Below are 19419 nucleotides of genomic sequence, written 5' to 3'. Positions count from 1 at the left end.
AGAAGGCTCCAGGAAGGCCTCATTGCAGTCTTCCAGTACTTGAAGGGAGCATATAAGCAGGAGGGGTAATGGCTGTTTATGAGGGTGGATAGTGATAGGACGAGGGGGAGTGGTTTTAAACTGACACAGGGGAGGTTTAGGTTAGATATTAGGAGGAAGTTTTTCACACAGAGGGTGGTGACACACTGGAACAGGTTGCCCAGGGAGATTGTGGATGCCCCATCCCTGGAGGCATTCAAGGCCAGGCTGGATTCAAGGCCTGGTCTGGTGGTTGGTGACCCTGCACATAGCAGGGGGTTGAAACTGAATGATTATTGTGGTCCTTTTCAACCCAGGCCATTCTATGATATGATTCTATCACTATCTGTTTCTGTTAAAATTCAGTCTCCCTTCTAATTATAAACTCCTTTTAAGTACTGGAAGGCTTAAATGAGGGTTTCCCAGAGTCTTCTCCAAGCTTAACAAGCCCAACTCTCTCAGCCTTTCTTCATAGGAGAGGTGCTCCATCCTCTCCTATAATCTTTATGGCTCTCCTCTGGACCCAATCCAACTCCACATTTCTTACCTCAGCTGTATCTTCATCCCACTTATGTAAGTACTCCCAGACCCAATTCTGTTCCTTTGTTTTGTGCCGTTTACTGTCTTCGTTTCTAGTATCCTTTAAAGTCATTCTCAGTCTTTTAATTCCAACTTGTGAGTTATCCATTTCTCTTTCTTATTGTTTCTTCCTCATCCTTATATTTTGCTTGACTTTCTGGTCCTTCATTGTAATAGATTGCCATTTAAATAGGCCCTTCTTCATCCTCATTAAAAAACATGCAGAAATTCATCTCTTTCTTCCTGTTAAATCATTCAACCCTTCAGATATTAGCTCACTCAGCCTAACTGCTGCTCTCTAGTGGAGACAGTAATCACCTTCAAGAGATGTCTTCATCCTTCATATTCTGTTTGTTTAAAGCTGCCTTCATTGTGACTCTATTCCTTCTTGTTCTTGAGCATAAATGCAGCTGCAGTTCTCTGCAGTGACTTTTGCGAAGAGCAGTAAGAAAAAGAGAGATCTGAGGACTGTATAATATAAAGGCTATCTGATAATACAGTAAAGATCTTAAAGCACTGTAGGACTCATCAATTCCATCCTATTAGCTCATTTTTAGTTATTGGATTAGCTTGCATTTCTGAATTGAGCACAACCCTGTCATCTACTATTCTTCTTGATGAGCAATTTGATTTTGATCTATATTTTACCCTTCCATTGCAAATCACTCATGTCTCCCTGCTCAAGGGCTTAATATAATTTGGTATGGTTCTAACTTGACTGGCATGTAATTTCATTTAAGTAATAATTTGTTCATTTCTGCTTCGCTTATGATCCACATCTCTCTCTGTTTAATAATGTGCTCTGGCACAAAGTTTTTGCATTTGGTTTATTTTGTTTCTAATGGAGTATTCACCATCCATGTTCTTTAGGACTTGCAGAATGTCCTGCTAAAGGAGCCATGCTGAATGTTTCCATTTCTAATGTCCCCACTTTCATGGCTGTTACTGGACCTATTCTTCCTGCCAACTTTCTGAAGCTGCTGTTTGTGCATTACTCAATATGTAATCACCGTTCCTGTGATTCCTCTTCCGTCTCTATCATGACTTGAACAGCAGCCTGTGCTTCAATTGTTTTTATTTCTTTTTTTTCTATTTCATTCTTGTGCCCTTTCTTTAAAAAAGATGGCTACCTGTCTGATCTGCTGAAGCCTCCCAGTTTTGAAAATGTCCTAAAGCAATTCCTCTTCCTTTTTTCTGCTATAGTATTACATTACATTGTGGCATTACACTACCAACCAAGTATGAACAGCAATATTTAGATCATATAATTGAAATTCATTTTCCTTTTAACTATATTAGAGCAATACTTCTGTATACATGGAGAGAGACCAGGATATGAACGAAGAATTCTAGAAGCTCCTTCTGATGGACAAGGGCAATGTGTAGTCTCTTATGACCAGTGTTAATATTGCTCCATTTTTACCACCAGATGGTTCCATGTGTGGTGTTTGTTTTCTTTTTATTGTGTTTGTTATACTTTCGCTCAAGAAGGTTCCTGCTTTCTGCAGCTTGCGCTCCTGTTTATCAGCAAACCACTAGCAGTACATCCATGTGACTTATGCCTCGAGTGCAAGTAAGAGTTTGAGATTACCCAGCACTTGGAGTAAGCACCCAACCTGCTGTAGCGTTGTGTGAAACAATGTGTGTATAGTTGTGACTATTTTCAGTTTTATACTTTGGTTGCTCTCTTTAAAAAAATATTTTTAGTAAATGTATTTAAAAAAAACATTCCTTTCTTACTTGTATAAATAAACTATGTTATATAGTTGATATGCGACCTGAGACAAAAGCCTTTCCCTCAGTGTGTCCCAGCACGCCAAAGGTTGGACACCCATGCGCTACACCGTGTCCCTCATGGCCACTCATTTGAATAGCTCCAGGGAGCAGCTGTGTGCACATGGCAGTAGCAGCTGTGTTTTGGTTAAGAACGAGACTTTCTCAATAGCATGTTCTTTAAAAATATGTATATTTTGTGTTTTAAAACGGATGTAAGCCCCGCTAGAGGTGCCGGGGGGGCGGCCTCTTGCAGGGCTGCGGAGCACGCTGGGTGCTGCCAGCCCTCCTCTTCTTGGGGCGCCGGGGCCCCCCAGCAGAGCGCTTCCTGCCCCGGCCTGGAGCAGAGCGGCTGCAGCTGCGGTGCTGGGCACTGGGCCCTGCTGCCTCGTGCCCCGGCTCCTCATGGGGCTGCTGCTGCTCACTGGGGCTGGCTGCGGCAGGGAGCTCGCCAGCACCCCCGTGAAGGACTTGGCTGGATGTGCCGGGGAGCTCCTCGGCGTTGGGACCCTCAGAGCTGCTGGAGGGTGTGGCGCTGGGGCTGCGGGTTCTGCGTGGGGAGAAAGCCGTGCTGCTGTCCTCCTGCCCCTGGGCTGTGCTCTCATCTTCGAGGCCCAGCATCCTCCGGGCGTCCTGGCCGCAGTGGCTGACAATGGCGTCAATGAGCCAGTGGATGATGGGCACGGCGCTGGGACCCAAGCTGGGCTCTATGCACTGCACCATGGCATCCCTGTCCAGCCCCTGCTGACACAGGCAGCATAGGAACAGGCTCTCGGTAGACCTGACCTGCCACCACGGGAACCCGGGGATGGCGGAGAGCTTCTGGTGCAGGCCGGGCAGCACGGGGTCGAGGATGTGGCGTTGCTCCCTGAACGCTGCCGCCCACTGCTGCGGCAGGAGGCCGCCCACAGTTGCCCTCATCTCTGGCCCTGCAGCCCTGTGCTGCGGCGGCGCAGAGGATGGAGCGTGTGCCGCAGTGCCGTTGGGGTGGATGATGCTGCCATGGTGGAATTCGGCAGGGACTGGCACTGCGGGTGGGGAGACAACGCACTCGATGTGATGTTGGTCTCCCCACACGGAGACCCTGATGGTCTTCATGGCCGTCCTGCAGAGCGGGCAGCTGGATTTCAGTATGGCCCACCGCTGGATGCAGCCGAGGCAGAACTGATGGTTGCATGGCATTGCGTACGCAACATCCTGTCGTGCCTCACAACAGACGGGACATGTCCATACCTCCGCTGCGGCCATGGTCTTCTGGCTGCTGCACGTGAGGAGAGCGTTGGGTGACGAACTGCCCTCCTTCACAGGTGCTGCAGCGCTGGTGTCACGCACTGCAAGAGGAAGAGAGGTCACAGTCACTCGTGGTCCCAGGGAGCGCCGAGGAAAGGCCCCTTTTCCTCAGCAGGAAGCCCTCCTGGCCTCGCAGCTGGGCTGTCTTGTGCTCCGCCAGTAGCACGGGGCCAGGCACACCAGGAACGTGTCCCTGCACCAACTCACCTCCGCTGCTGCGGGTACGTCCTGCGGGGCCCTGGCTGCCTGCACTGGGCAGGGCCAGGGAAACACAAACGATGCTGTGAGGACAGGCACTGGGAACTGCTGGATGCAGCCACAGGCACGGCCCAGCACAGCCAAATCCTTGCTCGCCTTCCAAACCTCGCAAAGCTGCTCAGCAGGAAGCCAGGAACGAGCCAGACTGAGGCAGGCTCTGCTAACGTCCGGATAGAAGCAGTGAAGGCCATGCAGTCACAATCTGTTGCCCGGTGATGGCTCAGCCCGCTTGCTCAGTGACATCATTTGGGTTGGAAAAGACCTCTGAGGTCATCAAGGCCAGCCGTTAACCGAACTCTGCCAGGTCTGCCACTAAACCAGATGCGTCCAACCCATGGCCTGGACAGCGAGTAGCGTGACCCCACTTGACTGCTAACCTTTAACACCTTTACTGTGTGATTTGTAGTGGTATTTTTCATGAGCGAAACGCTCAAATGTTTTAATAAAAAATAAGCGTAAAACTACGTTTTGTTATTTACATACATTCACTGTTCTTCATTTGTACCAATCTTCTCTTAACTTCTGAGGAGTCTCTTAAAAATGGTTGGAAATCATGAAAGCATTTGTAGAAGGCATCAGCGTTGGGTTTCTGGTGCTGTAACCATGCCAATGGCCATTGTGCTTGCACTGAGCTCCATTACTCTGTAAGTTGGATGTTCTGAGGCACATGAAGGCTTCCTTTTAGTAAGGAAAGTTCTGGCTTCCAATGCTGTGACAGATTTAGCTTGCAAGCTCAGCGCCCCCGTGCTGAACGGAGCCCTCTCCTGCCCGTGCTGCTGCTGCCATGCTCTTCAGGAGCGTGGCGGCCATTGTGGGAGTTAGGGAGCCTTTCTGTGCCATGGAAAGTGCTGTAGTGAAATGTAATGGTGGGACTGGACTATCGTCCCTTTCTTATATGAGGCTGGCACATAGTAGCCTGATCTGCTGCATTGACAGAAGTAGAAATCATCAAATGAGTTCATATGAAAGAATGGTTTGGGTTGGAAGGGATCTCAAAGCTCACCCAGTTCTAACCCCCTGCCATGGGCAGGGCTGCCACCCAGCAGCAGCTCAGGCTGCCCAGGGCCCCTTCCAACACTGCTCTGAGTGCAGTCAGGGTGGGGCACTCACAGCTTCTCTGGGCAGCTGTGCCAGAGCCTCACTGCCCTCTGGGTAAAGAATTTCCTCATGACATGTAATCTAAATCTTTGCTGTTTCAGTTTAAAACCGTTCCCCCCTGTCCTGTTGCCGTCAGATCATGTAAGAAGGCTTTAGCCATCATTTTTATAGGCTCGCATCAGGTACTGAACGCACTTATGTTAAACACAGACAATGGGGCATGGTCTGCCTTCTTCTGTTCAAAACAGGTTGCTTTAGGCACCTGTGGTGTGACTGCAGGGCTACTCAGCGGAGTACCAGTCCGCCATCTTGCACAAGTCTCTGTTAGATGAGTCCAGTGTATGAGCTGGCAACTCTTCAGTGAAGCCTACCTTTGAAGAGAACTGAGTGTTCTGTAATTTGCGTTTCTTGTTCATACCTTTACATACCTTTGTTTGGAGTTTTTTCCACTGGAAATTGGTGGTAGCTCATGTAAATGCCTGAAGCAGCAGAAATGTCTGAATATTCTTTCTTCCTCTTTAAACTTTGAGCGTAGAAATAACTGTTCTCAAAGCTAGCATGGTCCCACAGCAGCTTATGTACTTCAGATCCAGGAGCTGGAACATGCATCTCTTCCCTTGCACTCAGTTCTCTAATCCTGTTGTTCTGAGTCCAACTGTGGTTGCCACATGCTGACATTAAGTATGTTGTGTGACCAAAGGAGAGATTCTCATGAATGACCTGTGACATGGTCAGGACTGGGGTGCTGTCGATTTACAGATGGAATTGGAAGCCATAGAAATAGCAATAGAAATAACAAACTAGAACAAATGTAATAACATACAAAGTAAAAACTTGAAGTGCTTGTGAACTCATAGAGGCATCTGTATAGACACTGGTGCAAATTTTTACGCTGTCTTATAGTTCATTAATAATCATTTTGTTAATAGAAATAATTTTATTGTCGCCCAGACTCATTTTAAATGGAACTGCTTTTTAAATTACTGGTGTAAAACTAATTAGTTGTGTTGTAGATAAGTGGTTTTGTTGCAAGCTTTCCTTTTCTTGTATTTTCTGTGCCTGGAGGGTATTCTTCAGAAGGGAATTTAAATCCTCATCTCGAGTGCTGTTGAAGGCATTTAAATGGAAATTCTTGTTCACCCTGCTTTTACTGGATTGCTGATGAACAATGGGGGCTAGTACTGAGTTTCATTTTCATGGTAGTGCTTTCTTCTTGTTGTCTGTAAATGTTTCCTGACATATTTAAGAATAATTTCATTCCTTATTAAATAAAATAAAATAAAAATAGTATGGCTGCCTGCAGCCTCATACTGTGGCATATCGATTGAAATCAGCACAGTACATACCAGCACTGCAGAAGGATGATCATGCTTGTAGCTGAGATGAATGTAAATGCCATTTTGCCCAGGACTTTCAGAAGGCTTTGCTGATTGGTAACCAGTATAAGAATTTCTGCTGGCCTGTAGACGTCTGTGGCGTGCATGCTTTTACTCAAATCTTTCCCGGGAAAAAGGCTATGAATTGTTTACCTTTGTGTTATAGTTCTGCATGTGTAGCAGCCAGGGTATTACGTATGTTTTTCATGTGTCTGATCTCCTCAGTAGTTCTGACATAGATAAAACTTCTAGCACATTGGTACACAAATCTTTTTTGCAAGGGTAAATACTTCATGCAGATATTAACTTATGTAACTTTACCATTGCACCAAAATTTGCATTACTTTTATTACATTAGGTAGTATGGATATACTGGTATATGGGAATAAAATCAAATGCTTTTTGCCTTTATGAAATAAGAAAATAGCTTTTTAAGGTAGCATTTATGGATTTATCATAATTACCTTTGCTGTGCTCCTAACTATGACGTACTGTTATATAGTTGTATGTGTGACTGTCTCAAGTCATGAATTGGTGCGGGATAACCATTCTGTTCACTGTATTGCAGATGCTTTCATCTGCGTTTTCAAATGGGAGGCTGAACAGTTTCCTTAAGAACACATCATGTCTTTTCAGAAAAGCATACACTGTCCTATAAAGTTTGGTTTTCACCCTTTTTATAAGGCTGTCCAATCTCATGAGGACATGTAGGGAAACCTCAATTAATCAGCTTACTTCAAAGTGTATATAAAACATTTAGCACTTTTTCTGCAAGATGAGCGTTTGGAATAGCAGGCATATTGTTAATTTTTATTTTCTCATTTTATTTATTTACTTTTAAAATAAAAATAAAAAGACAATATTGTGTGACATGGAGGCTAAAACCGATCATATTCTTGAGTATTGAGATTAAGAAATGACCCATGCCTGGATGGTTGCTTGGCTATGATTGAATTCTGATCAGTTCTTTTGTATTCTTTGTTCATAGCTGAAAGAGAAATTAGTGATGGCATCCAGCATCTTTCTGTTTTGTGCCTGTCTGTAGGAGTGTTCAGCATCCCACTTTCCTGAAAACAGGAGGAATTAGACAAATGGGATACTTCTGTAGCTGTAAAATGAGCTGTTTTCAGTTTACCTGACAAACCAAAAGTTCATTCTCTGTTGTTTCCCCCCTCTCCCTCCATGTGCCCATGCTGATTCAGCCTGTATTCTCAATCTATTTCCAAGTCTCCAATCTGCTTGCCTCTGTGGGCTGTCTGTTGTTGTGCATGTACTATCCTTACAATACCTATGAATTAATTCCCTAGTTCTTGCACCATTTTGACTAAATATACATCTGTGTTTGTTTTTATTGCAATATGCCTATTATTTGCTTTTCAGGACTTTCATCACTTCAGTATTAGATTCCAAAAGGAAACTTTTTGATCTCTGTCAGTTAAATGCACAGCAGAAGGCATGCAAACTGCATAAAGATTTAATATGAAGTATGGATAAATTTTAGTGGCATAGAACTTTCCCACTTTCTTAGCAAATGAATATAATGTGACATTGGTCAGCCCATCAGTCACTTCTGGAAGCACATCATTATTTGTTCTTTACATTGCAAAGCTGCCAACACACACAAGTCAGGTTTAGGTTCTGCATTACCTGCTGTAATCTTCAAGGATAAATCATGATCCTTGTCTGAGATGCTGGACAATCCATGTATACAAAGAGCAAGGAGCACAGAGTAACAAATAGGCAAGTGATCAGAATCTGGCATTGAGCATGTGCCTGTGGGAAAGCCCATGGAAGAAATGTTCCCGGTAAGGCTGAATGCTGGTTTGGCTTTAGTAACTAAGAAACTGTTCCTTTCAGAATGACTGCTTCCAGCATTCAGATCACAGAATGACTGAGACTGGACAGGACCTCTGGAGGTCATCACTGAAACAGGTTGCCCAGAGGGGTGGTGGATGCCCTTTTCCCGCTGATACTCAAAGTCAGGCTGGACGGAGCTCTGAGCATCCTGATCTACCTGTGGGTGTCCCTATTCACTGCAGGGAATAGGGACAAGATAACCTTTTTGGACAAGATAACCTTTAAGGGATTCCTTTCAACTCAAACAATTCTGTGATTCTGTGATCAGCCTCCCTGCTCAAGCAGGGGCACCCAGAGCAGGCTACCAAGATGAGCAGGGTGTGAAATACTGGAAGTAATTTTTAAAGAGAATTCATCTAAATGGAGCATCAGTGCATCTGCCACCACATTGCATCTTATGGAGTTGCATACCAACTGATTTTGAAGAGCCTGCTTAGCTGCTTCATTCTTTGTCCTGCTAAGCCTGGCATAGAGAGAATTTCAGTATAGGCCTCTCTCTGCAACTGATGGCTCCTTAGCAAAAAAATGTTACACAATCTTGAGCTTGGGTGAATGAATAGTGAAGAAAGATCTAAGATATATACTAAGCTTAAAAGATTTATTTTATTTATTTATTTTTTTTTTTGAAAGACAGATGCAGAACTGCAATTGATTAAGGAACTATTAAGTAGTAAGTGGGTTTTTGAGCGGTGCCACAAAGTGAGAGCTGTCCCCAAAAGTAACCCCAGGAAGGCTTCTCTAGCAAAGATTTCCACCTGTGTTATCAGACTGAAGTTTGCTTTCAAAATATGCTGCCCTCCCAACCTGCTTTCCCCTCGCTTTTGTGTTAGGGATGTGGAAATAACATAATGCATTTCACTTTGCAGCAAGTGAGCAGCTGAAACAGGTAATCATTTGAACAAGTTCAATGCTGCTGCATTATGTATCAGGGAAACTACATTAAGTGTCAAAGTCATACAGGTAGGCTGCCTGCTCATCCTGATAGTAGTCAAGTGATGTTTTGTTGCCTGCTAATCATCATACACCAGAAGGCTAAGTTTCTACACAGAATTCTTGCCTCAGGACATGGCTAGTAAAATTAAAAGTGAAACTCAGAAATAGCATCCTTCATTATATACTTCTGTTTTTAGCTGATTTTCTATGTAAGTGTTGCTTTCTACACCCAAATTAAACTTGTAGCTTCTCTTCTCCTCTCTTGCTTTTTTTTTTTTTTTTTTTTTTTAAGTTCCACATGTAATTTTCATTGCACAGGGATCATTTCATCTCACTGACTATATACTAGCTATTTATTGCTGTTTATACTTGATGTAAATATTCTCTATGGTGTTTTGATTAGTTGGATTTTTCTATTGCCCTTTTATAAATCTGTGCCCATTTTATTTATTTCATGCCAGTTTGCTTCTGTCAGTGGAATTTCCATCTAGAATTGTCCTGAGTTCAGTCACAGATGACCTTTTCCTCAGGCCTTTCTCTGTGAATCAGACTGACCTCTTTCCTGTGCACATCCACTGCCATTATCCTTTATAATGCACTCAAATGTTGAGCATTGCTTAAATCTCATCATTTCATAGTTGTCAAAGATCAAATTTTAAGAAGTCTCAGTTCTCCATATACACATAGTACAATTACATAATACAACTTTCAGGTCTAAGAGTAAAAATGGAGTGTTTAATGGCATCTTGTAACTCAACTTTTATGATGATCTTGAAATAAGTGAATCTCCTAACTCAGTCAGTGGCATCCTTTCAAGCAAAGTCTTGAGAATTGTGATGGGAGTAGTGTGATATAAAATTCAGACTGTTAGGGTAGTCTTTGTCAGAATAAGCGTGCCTCAGTCTTTGTAGCTGACTTCAGTTGTTGAGCCTGTGCTGGGAAGAGGTTCTCCAGGGAATGGAAGAAGCCATGAAGGGTTTTATGCATAGATCTATACAGCCTTGACCAGTCACAGTTCAAATTCAGGTGATGATGTGCTTTGTCAAAAAATGTGCCTTGTGATTGATGAAACTAAGAGCCAGCAAGGGACTATTGGTAGCTTCTAAGTGGCTTTCATGAGGAGTCACACCAAGCAAGACAGCACCGTGCTAACAACTACTACAGCAATTAATCTATCTGTGACATGCACTACAGTCCAAAAACAAACAGAAACAACACGAATGAATTAGCTGGGCACCACACCTGCCCAGGTATTGATAGTGATGGTGGGAGACTGCCGTGGCTGTGTCGGCTCTTCAGGCTACATTCATGCTGGATGGCTGGGCCCAGAGAGTTGTGGCCAATGGAATTAAATCTAGTTGGCGGCCAGTCATGAGCAGTATCACCCAAGGCTCGGTACTGGGGCTACTTCTATTTAACATCTTTATTAATGATCTTGATGACGGGATTGAGTGCATTGAGTGCATCCTCAGTAAGTTTGCAGATGACACCAAGTTGGGAGAGAGTGTTGATCTGCCTGAGAGGAGAAAGGCACTACAGAGGGACCTGGATAGACTGAGTCGATGGGCCAAGGTAAACTGTATGAGTTTCAATAGGGCCAAGTGTCAGGTCCTGCATTTTGCTCACCACAACCTCAGGCAACTCTACAGGCTTGGGGAGGAATGCCTGGAAAGCTGCCTGATGAAAAGGACCTTGGTGTACTGATGGACAGTCGGCTGAATATGAGCCAGCAGTGTGCCCAGGTGGCCAAGAAGACCAAGCATCCTGGCTTGTGTCAGGAATGGTGTGGTGAGCTGGACTAGGGAAGTAATCCTGTCCCTGAACTTGGCATTGGTGAGGTCTCACCTTGAAACTGTGCTCGGTTTTGGGCACCTCAGTACAGAAGGGACATGGAGGTGCGGGAGCAGGTCCAGTGAAGGGCAGTAAGGCTTGTTAGGGGCTTGGAGAGTATGCCCTATGAGGAGAGACTGAAGGAAATGGGGCTGTTTAGTTTGGGGAAGGGGAGGCTGAGGGGAGACATTATTGCTCTCTTCCAATACCTTAAAGGTGATTGCAGCAAGAGCGGGGTTGGTCTCTTCTCACTGGTGACAGGTGACAGGATGAGAGGAAACGGCCTCAAGTTGCACCAGGGTAAGTTTATGTTGGATATCAGGAAACATTTCTTTACAGAAAAGGTTGTTAAGCACTGGAATAGGCTCCCCAGGGAGGTGGTTGAGTCACCATCCCTGGATGTGTTTAAAATCCGTGTGGATGTGGTGCTCAGGGACATGGAGGGCTGTTAGGGTATTATGGTTAGGTTGTGGTCGGACTTGATGATCTTTGTGGTCTTTTCTAACCTGAATCATTCTATGGCTTCTCATGTGTGAGGTGTGCTGTCACATGTCTGGCAATTGGTCCTCTTTGGAAGGCAGTTGTTTCTGTTAGAAAGCTGTTGACTTGGAAAGTTTTTAAGGTGGCTAACTTTTCACACTGTGAAGAAGCAGGGATTCCACCAGATGAGGAGTTGGACTTGATGATCCTTATGGGTCCCTTCCAACTTGGGATATTCTGTGATGGTTTCAGTGAAGTCAGTATGCACAGTAAATAGAAATATCTGTATCGTAATAAGGCCATAAAGTTTTATAAATTAGTAAGCATATTAAACAAATTACTTAAATATAAAAATCAAAGTAGAATAAATGTCTGGCTACTAGCTGAAAAATGCAAAAAATATGCAACTGTGCAAAAAAACCCTATTGTTTTTGGCTTAACTTAAAAAGAAGGAATCTTGTGGATGTATACAAATGGATATGCTGGGAAAGTTTAAACTTTTTGTCATTGTATACAGACCATGAAGAACAGAAGCAGCATTTGAATTAAAAGACACCTTGCGTTATTCTCCATGCTGCATGGATTTGCATAATTTCCATTGATATGTAAAAAGAACTGTGCTTTCTTCCTTTTCATCCTCAAACTTTTAACATATTGACAGCAATTTCATAAATAAACTGGATAATATAATATGCAGTAATGTTCCATATGAGTTTCAGAGGAAAAATCTTTGATTTTTTAAAGCATTAAGTACACAGTAGTTTTCTCTTAAACTAATGTAAATTGCATTTAAAATGTTGAGAATTCAGTGATGTTTTTATGCACTGTGTTGGTATTACAACTGCACTTTCTTCTTTATGTAAGGTTCATGTCTGTCAGAGGCAAAGATTCAGGATGTGGGGTGAGAATGTACTTTGTAAGAGCAAATGCATAGCACACAGTGTGTTATAGCATTGAAGTTCATCACAGAAGTACAAAACAGAGTCAGTTCGATTCATACTTGCTTTTTAAACATTTTGCAGAACAGTTGATCAAATCAAATGATTTACCATAAGTAAAAGAACAAATAGAAAGTTCTGACACTGAGCAAATGGAATACTGTGTATTTGCTAATCTGCTGGGAAGCTCGTGTGTTTTTGGCAGTCATTTGTCCTATCCTTCTTCTAGGAATACAGGTTTATTCTTAAGATTACAGGAAAAGAGAATTGTAGAGCAATGCCTGGTTAGTTACTGGTGTTTCCATTTCTCTGAGGCTCTATATGCTAATAAGAAAGCGTCCATAGTACTACTACACCATATGCCAAAGAAATGTTTTGATTTTCATGTATAGAATGTGGTTAAATAGTTGTCTAACTAAATCTTTTGCTAAGTTCTAATCTTGTCCTAAGTTCTGTTGGTGCCCCGAGCTGTTTAGTAAATGGAGCAGAAGATTTTATTTATTTTTTCAAATCAAAATGGAACATGGCCCAAAATAAAGACAAGTAGAATTTCTGAGAACTAGACATCCAGCCACCTTCCCCAATATCCGTATTCTTTACCATTCTTAGACATTACGGATGCTAATGAACTCCCTCACTAAATTTGAGGAAAATGTAGTATGTGCCTGAACGGTCATCAGTGATGTCTGCTGGTTTTCATCCATTTTTTTTTTTAACCTCCAACTCCCATTTCTTTGCGAGCTTCTCCAGCCCTGGCAATCTTACTTGCTGTTCTGTGCTTTGGTTTTTCCCTTGGATGCATGTCCTTTGCATTTGTCCCATAGGGTATCTATTATACTGCAACTTTTTGCTTAGGTCTCAAATTAAGAACAGTGAGCCATTGAATATAATCATGTTTTGTAAGATAAAATTTATTAGCAGTGTTCCTGAAAGCCATCCTATGTTTACAGACAGGGTGACTGAATCCGTGTTTAACAGTCTCATTAAATTCAATTTCTTGTTATTGGGAAAATCCTATTCAGCAAATTGCTGATGCTTGCTATTTCAGTCACTTGCAGTCTTTGGAGAAGACAGCTGGGTTAATACATTATTGAATATTTTTAGAATCCTTTAATGCTGAGTTCACAGGAATCTCCAAGTAGACTAAATAGCAGGAAAGTTTTTTTGAACAGTTTTGCTTTGAAGTTTCTAAGGGGCTGCTGCAGTGCCAGTAAAACTTAGTTCTGAAGGCTATAAATAACAAGAAAACAATGATTTCCATTGGCAAGCAGATCTTAATGATGGGAAGGCAAAGGAGGCCCTGGGTACAGCAGGTGCAAACATGTACTAAACATTATGATTGACTGGATCTGGGCAGAAGTTAGATTTTCAGGGAGAATTTTCCTCTGAATGAAAAGATAATAGAGTGACTTATGAGACATAATACCTCCTGCATTGGAAAAAAAAAAAGTCTTTCAATGCAAATACACTTTCTTTGAGTTAAGATAGATGAGAGACCTTTTTCCTGTGTTGGGCTAGATCCGGGATATAAGATGCCTTGTTTTATTTTCTGAAATTGCCAGTTAGACCATATGGTTAATGAAGTTATAGGAAGCCTTTTTATTCATATTATGAGGTCAGCTACTCTCAGAAAAGAACACAGAAGATGGAAAATGATTGAGAAATTTGGAAAGACTTGAAGTTGTTTGGATTCTTTAAAACAAAACATGATTTATTTTGCAGAGTGAGAGAAGAAAGGAATTGACGAATACCAGTTGGCCTCATTTAGAACAGTTAAAATGGGCAGTAATTAACAGCTAGTTAGCTGTACACCATCTTGATCTCAGTGGAGGCTGCCTGGATAGGGGCCATAAATCCATACTGCAAATGAGAACTGCTTCAAGATGCTTCATTCAGCTAAATGAGATGGTAGCCCTCAGCTGCTAGGAAACTGTGAGGGCAGTATTTATTAGGTCAGAGTTTGGGACTCACCAATCTATTTCGTTCCCTCTGGCTGTGCAGGTGTTCATTACTGTTGACAACTTTTTTAGAGCTGCAGTAGTTTAATAGTGTGCTCTGTTTTCCTTTTGTAGGCATTTGGACAGTCTTTCTCAATTCACCGCAAAGTAGCTGAAGATGGGGAAACACGAGAAGAGACTCTACTCCAGGAATCTGCATCAAAAGAGGCTTATTACCTGGGGAAGATTTTGGAGATGCAGAACGAGCTGAAGCAGAGCAAGGCGGTGGTCACCAACGTTCAGGCAGAGAATGAGAGACTCACTGCTATTGTCCAAGACTTGAAAGAGGTAAATGGGTGTGTGGAAGCAGCAAGGGAGTGATTTTCTTGGAGTTTCTTGCATTGATGGTTACTGAATCATGAAAATGCTACATAATGTGAAAATATTCACCTTCCTACCAGCATGTGATCCTCCTGCTGGCCCGCCAGCTTGAGAGAGCTGTGGCACAGAAAGGGAAAAAAAAGGAGCTCTTATTATGATTTTTAAACAACAATACCCACTTCAGGCAGCTATAATTTTCTAAGTGCTCAGCATTTGGTTTGTATTTTATAGTGCCTACATGAAAGTGCAATTTATGTAGCTTTTTCTTAAAAAAAAAAAAACACCTTCTGATATTCATACAATTTTTTTTTTTTTTTTTTTCCCTCACCACCTGTATTGTTATGTGGGTATTGTTTGGATTTGCTTGCATTAGATAAAGCTTTCAGCAGTCTTCTTAAAAATCAAAATGCGTGCATGCTCACGGTCAGAAAATAGGCAACACTGCACACTTTTCTTTTATTCATCTACTTTCGCATCCATCCATCCACTCATTTAAGTCTAGATTGTTCTGTTGCATACCTCTCCAGTTTCAGTTCTCTATGCTGAGCAGCAGTGTGCTTGGGGGAAGGCAGCACTTGGTAGTAGCCCCACATCTTCCCTGTTTCCTTGTGAATACTTGGATACGGGGGCTCCCTGCTGTCCAGCTGCAAGAAAAGACCTTTATTGGGCCATTTTGGAGGACTCTTCCTACATGTGAACTTAACAAAGATTACATGTTTTCTATAGTTGAGTGGAGTGGCATCCTCTTAACTTACAGTAACCTCTTGGACTGGATCCTTTACTGTAGGTTTAAAGATTATTGCACACAAAAGGATGAAGCATTCTTATTTAATTGTTGTACTGAAGTTGCACATAGTACAAGTTGGATTTCAGTAAGAAATAAATACATGGTAATCAATACCATGTATTTATTTCCAATATTCAAGTGAAATATGTGATTATAATTGCTGTCTCAGTTGTTAACAAAAAAAAAAAGAAGGAAAATCAAGTTTATACTCACCCTAAAATCATATCCTACAAGATCTGTATGTGTAGCCAGCTATATGCTTACCATGCTTGGGTAAAGCTCAGAGGAGAGCAGAATCCTTTTAAGCTGGCTTCAGTCACAAACAACCAAGTCAGAGGATATGTGTTTGTACTTGTTTCCTTCCTCAGGGGTCTCCTCCGGTTCCTTCAAATGCAAAACTCCCATTTTCTGACATGATTATTGATCTATTAGTTATTCAGAAGGCAGTTTCAATACCTCTCCTCCCTAGAATATTGATTGTCCTCATCTCTTTGGAGATAACAGCAACCCTTAGTGTGAGACCAGCTGCAGTTATTTCCTGTTCCAGTGAAAAATAGAAACAAGCCTGGGTAGTTAATTAAAGTGTAGGGCAATAATTTGCTTGAATTTAAAACAGTCTGATAAACTATTCATTTATTTGTGATATTGGACTACAAGTATAAAGTCCTTTACTGTGCTGAACTTTGTATTTTGTGGGACTATAATCAAAGTATTTAAACATAAATGGGATTAGTGTCTTCATTACTGAGCTTACACCAGACACTGTTGATGATTAATTATTTCAATATAGTAATATATAGAAGGTGATTGATACTACCATGGGCTGTTAGGCATCTCATCACACTGAATTACATTTGTATTTCACCTTGTGTTCAGAGATATTATCCTTGTAGCAAGCTCAGTCCAATCATATAAATCCTAAGTCAGTAGCATCCAAGCGGCCACAGGAAGGTGCCCTTCTGAAATATGTCCACGTAGTTCTGAGTACTGCTAACAGGCAGTGCACAGCTTACTTCAAGTTTTGACAGCATTAAGATGGGGAAAAAAAAAGCAACCAAAAAACCTTGATTTAAATGTCTGGAGCATTTTGGTGTAAACACAATTATTAGAGGATGCCACAGGATGATAGCTACAATAAGAAAGTAATTTGTCTCTTTAGCAAGTTCATTTGACAATCTAGTTAGAGCAAAATAGGAAAGAAAAAAAATGGTCTTTATGTGAGCAACTCTACGGAGTGATGGAAAGATAGATTCTGGATTTAAGTTACTTGACTGTATCCAGTCTTCCTTTCCATGCCCCCAGCCCTCTCCCATCTCTAGTCTGTCCTGGGAGTTCTCTTTTGAAGATGTTCGGCTTTCTGAATTTGCTCAGAAATTCATAGTTATATAAAAGCCTGGGAGCATTTTCTGAGCCATTACAATGCACTCACATGAATGCTGATAGCTTTTAGGAATCTTGGGAATTCCATAGCCCCAGAATTTAAAAATTCATGCATGTTTGCAAGTATGTGCTGCATAGTCACAGCTGTTATCTGCAGGGCAGCTTGACCTGGATCCCTCTTGTTATAATAGCCTCAGGTCTCTGGAGATTCTGCATCTCATTCTCAGAAAGCAAACAAACTGATTTCAGTGCTCATCATTAGAAAAAAGACATGTTTTGGAAAAACTGAAGTATCTGTTTCACACTGAAGGTGGAGGATGAACGAGGGATCTATGTACCCAGATGGCTTTTTAGATCCATGTTGAAATGATCAGAAGTGCAAAACACTGGCAGCATCATTTATGATGTAATAAAACTCCGTCCCAAGAGTTTTGGATAGAAATATTATCTCCTAGGCAAATAAAATATGTGCCTTGGGAACTAGGTAGATTATTTTTTCATTCTTTTCCCCCACTTTAGATATGATAAGCAGAATGCTATTTGGAGATTTTTAAAACTGTCATAAGCTGAACCAGCAAATGTCCTGATTTCAAAACTAATGCCAGTCTGAGACCATATTTCATCTATTTTTTGTGCTGCAGGTGGATGGCCTTTTTGTGTGAAGAGATCAGTAGGGTTGTTCGCCCATTTAACCTTTTCCAGCTGCATATGCAGTGCCTGTCTTTGCTCAAAAGGCCAAATGAAAAAACTTGCAGAAACATATTTTGAAAATATTTAATAATGATCTTTAATCATTTTCTAGTGGTTGCTTTTGCTTGTTTAAAAACACTGTGTTTACTTACAGTCAGGAGATGACGGACTGTTTCTTCCGTTTCTGCCACTGTGAAGTCTTTCGTTATGGTAACCATAAGCAGACTCTATAGGTGAATAGCAACGATGAAATCACTTTGCTGAGAAGCTGATAACTTACTGTCAGAGGTGGCCACACAAGCACAAATGATGAAGCTCAGAGTCTGGAGCAGAGAGTTCTTGCAGTGAAATCATGATCCTCCTTTGTAAGGAGGCTGAGTGCCTTGGAGCTGCATGTCAGCCTCTAAACTGGTGGAAATTGGAGGAGAAAATGCATGAGGTGATGAAGGGAAGCAGGGGAAGCTGTAAAAAATGAAGATGAAAGATGCTAATACAGAGTTAGTTTTGTAGGTTTTATGGACTAGGATTAGGATATGTGTGAGGTGAATAGGTTAATGTTTTTGTGCTTGAGGAGTCCGGCTTGAAGAGGTGCTGCTCAGCTCTTCCCAGCACTCTTGCATTCATGAATGAAACAAGACTAGTGAAAAAGAGAAGAAATATACATAGGTGGGGAAGTGGAGAGTTAAACCTCAATAGTCTGTGCTGCTAAATGTCACTGTAGCAGCTGCTGGGCTTGCAGAAAGAAATCAGCACCTGGGTACCTGCAGTCCAGGAGATAATGGATGAACAGGGGTGTTTGTTATGGCAGTGTTAATGAGCCATGGCAGCTACATACATCTGGGCTTCTGGAGAGCAAAACCAGGGATAAGAGCAGTGGAAAGTAGATAGGGAGGAAAAAAAAAAATTGGTAAGGGATTATATGCTGAAACCAAGTGAAAAAAAAAATCTAAGATTAAGTTGTGTAGCCCCCCTGCCCTTGAAATCAACAGCAAAATTTTTATTCTCTTCAGTGGTACAAAGATCTTGTACTTCCTACTAATCAGTAAGGGCATGAGAGTAATGGCTTGGACTCTGAGGGGAATATGTATATGATGTGAAGTGTCAGCACTTGTTCTGGGTGAATTATTACAAGAAGTCTCCCTGCTAGCTATAGCCATTTCAGAAATGCAGTTTCACGCTCGTGGCTATACCTGCATTCTGAAGAATATGTACATGAGAAATGGAAAAAGTGATATTTTATATTAAATGCAACTTCAAAAAATTGATAGCTGGCTATTTCTGTTTTAAAAATGATACTTCTTCAGTTTGAAGAATCAGAAGAATTTAAGTTTTTCTCTCTTTCTTGACAATTCAAAATAAAGCCTAAAAACTTTTTATGTCAGCACATGTCTAGTAAATACCCTCACCAATTTTGTGTTCTTTTGTTGCTGAAGGGCTAGACTATAACAGGAGTTGTGCACGTAGTGCTTCCTGCTTAATACAGGATGTAGTTACATCCAGAACAGATTCTTAGTGGACTCTTCCTGGAGGCTCCTTCTGTAAGTAGATGCCTCTGTTTCTACCTGTAGAATTTTCTGTCCATCTAGTGGTATGTTTGAGTCAAGTCCAGGAACACCTCTGGCTTGAACTCAAGTCTGCTACTACTACTCTTTTGCTGGATATTGAGAATTTGCTGTAGGATCTCCCAAGATGTTTCCCCATCTGACCTCATCTCTGGGTACTTTAGTGCTGACCTAGTTGAAGGAGAGAGAGTGCCAGTAATGTCCTATGCTTTGGTTTCACAACAGGACAAGGGGAGATTTAGATTGGTTATA

The 19419-nt window shown here is 41.9% G+C and overlaps 1 protein-coding gene across 5 annotated transcripts in view; it reads left to right on the top strand.

The window, feature by feature from the left end:
• Nucleotides 1–19419, top strand: part of BICD1 (BICD cargo adaptor 1) — a 167549-nt gene that overhangs the window by 69639 nt on the left and 78491 nt on the right. For all 5 annotated transcript variants that reach the window (XM_042837994.1, XM_042837992.1, XM_042837993.1 and 2 more), the window contains exon 2: nucleotides 14503–14715. In XM_042837994.1, coding sequence (XP_042693928.1) covers nucleotides 14503–14715 — 213 coding nt within the window. The remainder of the gene's footprint in view (nucleotides 1–14502; nucleotides 14716–19419) is intronic.

This window comes from Centrocercus urophasianus, unplaced genomic scaffold (genome assembly GCF_019232065.1).
Source record: "Centrocercus urophasianus isolate 14NV4802_14NV808 unplaced genomic scaffold, USGS_Curo_1.0 seq_73, whole genome shotgun sequence".
NCBI lineage: Eukaryota > Metazoa > Chordata > Aves > Galliformes > Phasianidae > Centrocercus > Centrocercus urophasianus.
This window is presented reverse-complemented; position numbering and strand designations above follow the sequence as displayed.